Source organism: Salvia miltiorrhiza, chromosome 4 (genome assembly GCF_028751815.1).
Source record: "Salvia miltiorrhiza cultivar Shanhuang (shh) chromosome 4, IMPLAD_Smil_shh, whole genome shotgun sequence".
In the NCBI taxonomy this organism is placed as follows: Eukaryota; Viridiplantae; Streptophyta; class Magnoliopsida; order Lamiales; family Lamiaceae; genus Salvia; species Salvia miltiorrhiza.
In genome coordinates, this window is record NC_080390.1 from 30,697,300 (window position 1) to 30,700,039 (window position 2,740).

The 2,740-nt window shown below is 45.7% G+C and overlaps 1 protein-coding gene across 1 annotated transcript; it reads right to left on the reverse strand.

The window, feature by feature from the left end:
- Window positions 1–1,189: 1,189 nt before the first annotated feature.
- On the reverse strand, window positions 1,190–1,678 carry LOC131023275 (uncharacterized). The gene has a single exon (XM_057952822.1). It carries the CDS (start codon window positions 1,676–1,678, stop codon window positions 1,190–1,192), a length of 489 nt encoding a protein of 162 aa, XP_057808805.1.
- Between the last annotated feature and the right edge of the window lie 1,062 nt (window positions 1,679–2,740).

The following is a 2,740-nucleotide window of genomic DNA, read 5'->3' on the forward strand; positions in this document are numbered from 1 at the left end:
ATAGTTGGCACCTTAACTAGACCATATCATCATCAAGAAGGGACTCCTTTGGGAGTTGTACATTGTACTTGATATGATATCTAAGCAATGACCACATTTTAACCTTGAAAATTAAATTCTCGAAATTAGCATACTCACTCGGACCATGCCGCTTTCAATTTAATTTTCTTGGTTATCTTATTTAATTCCATTCTCCAAAGTACTTGTGAAAATTACACAAGTAAGCCACGTTGGGTGGACGTTTACTGTATAACTCCCACTACTTTAATGGATTTAAATATTTTTATAGAAACCTCTTCTGACAAACTTATGAGAAACAAATATGAAGTAAGCCACGTTGGGTGGACGTTTACTCACATTGCTAATCACTTTGTCTAGAGACCGCATGTGGAGGTCTACATAATTTTAAGAATAAAAATTAATAAGAAATAACCACAATTTAACTTTGAAATTAAATTCTTGAATTTGACATACTCACTCGGACCATGTCGCATTCAATTTAATTTCTTAGTTATCTTATTTAATTCCATCCTCTAAAGTACTCGTGAAAAATTATACGAGTAAGCCACGTTGTGTGGACGTTTACTGCATAACTCCCACTACTTTAATGGATTTAAATATTTTTCTAGAAACCTCATCTGACAAACTTATGAAAGAACAAACATGAAGTAAGCCATGCTGTGTGGACGTTTACTCACATCGTCAATCACTTTGTCTAGAGGCCGCTTGTGGCAATCTAAACAATTTTTAATCATCTATAAAATTATTAATACAGCTTAGTCTTTTTCTTTCAAAAGGTTTGATCATGCTCAACACATAATCCTAAACATGCTCATCTAGAACGCAACATGTAAAACATGCTCGCAGAATTCTAAAACATGCTTAAGAAAATGATAAACCTAGCATGCTTGTCTAAGCGCAGTTAATAAACACATATTAACAAGCAAAGACAAAAACAGCATGCAACGAGCATAAAGGATTAACACCACGACATGCAAAGAACAGAATAAAAGAATAAAGTTCTTCGTGACCCATTCGTGGAATCCCAAATCTAATCTATTACATTTAAAACAGAAAAGAAAAGGTTCAAAAACGTAAAACTCGGCCCGAACAGCTTCGTCAGGCCCGTCTTTGAAATTAAGGTTTGGGCCCCCTAGGGTTTGTAACACGCAGCTAGGGTTTGGAAACCCTAGCTGCCGCCGCCACCTTCCTTGACACCCGCTGCACAGCGCCGCCGCAGCAGCTCCCGGCGTGCGCCGCAGCAGCAGCCCGGCACGGGCAGCTCAGTGGCAGCAGCCTCGGCGTGGCATTCGGCGCACAGCAGCAGCAGCCTCGGCGTCCAGCAACAGCACGGCAGCAACAGCAGCACAGCAGCAGCAGCCTCGGTGCGGCAGCAGCACGTCGGCAGCGGGCGAACGGCCGTGCAGTGCAGCGCTGGGCGCGCAGCACACATCGCGCAAGCACGCGCGCGCGCGCCGCCCCAGCACGCACATCCCTCACGCCCCCGCCCGACTCCAGCAGCCACACCTCCTCGGCAGAACCCAGCACCGAGAGCAGCAGCAGCTGCACGGCGCCTGCCCGGGCGCACAGCGCACGGTGCGCAAGCACACACGCACGCGCAGCCCTCATCGGCGCACGCAGCAGCGGCCTCGTCTGCCCCCGGTCCGCCAGCAGCCATCCAGCCCGGGAGTTTATGCGCGCGCCATGGCGCACGGGGCTCGCGCAGTGCGCAGCCCTCCGTGCCCTCGGCGCCCGCCACCTCCCGGCTCGCCAACCTCCGTTCATTCGATGTTGATTCGTCGTCATCTTCGTCTCGATTTTCAATTTTACAGATTCCAAAGGAAAAACAAATACAAAAAGAAATCCTAATCTAACCACGGATTTTCTCGTGGTGAAAAACGATTACAACGTCAAAACGACGTATTCCACGAATCAACAGACCACGAAGAACAACGGTAGTAAAAACAACGCAGATTATTAATCGTACATAAATTAATAATAGAGCCAAGAAATTAATCCTGGGCTCTGATACCAATTGAAGGAATATTAAATTGAATTAATACTCGATTGCCCGATGATCGTTTCTTGGATTATTATTAATTCATCATACAACGATTAAATCCTAACATGCTCCTATGAATTTAACAACTGCACGTTGGAGTTAGAAAATACCTGAAGAATACCTAAGAATTCGTCAATCTGTCGCTGAACAGGTCAGTCAGCTTCAAGCCTTCGTTTGAAGCCTCAAACGTCCTCAAATCGTATTTTGCCCAGAAATACGACTTCTTCGTCTTCGAGAGAGCTTTCCGTGGCCGCCTGATTCGTCGGAATCGGAGTTCTGTGGAGGAAGTTATGGCCGTTTTACGGAGACTGCCAGAACTTGGTTTTCTGCGAAAATCTGACTCCAGCTCTGATCTTCTCGACTGTATCCCGCTCAATTCCCAACGTTGGATGGACAACGAGCTATGGAAATTCCCAAGACAGAAATCACCTCACGTTTTCCTGCGCCTCTCTCTGCTCTCAAAAACCCTAATTTTATCAGTGTGTTTTCCTGAGAGCTGACAGCTGTATTTAATAATACAGAAAAGGAGGAGGGGGCGCCAGTTTCTAGTGAGGGCCGAAAATCTGCCCTACTTGGGCTAGGAGACATTGGGCCAGCCCAGGGACCAGATACAAGGAATAAAGATGGGCCTCAAATAAATTAATTTATCTATGGTCAGCCCAGACCATAATTAATTTA

Bases quoted from the DNA above. Each gene is read 5' to 3' on its own strand.
- LOC131023275 (XM_057952822.1), bottom strand. From the start codon at position 1,678: ATGGCTGCTGGCGGACCGGGGGCAGACGAGGCCGCTGCTGCGTGCGCC.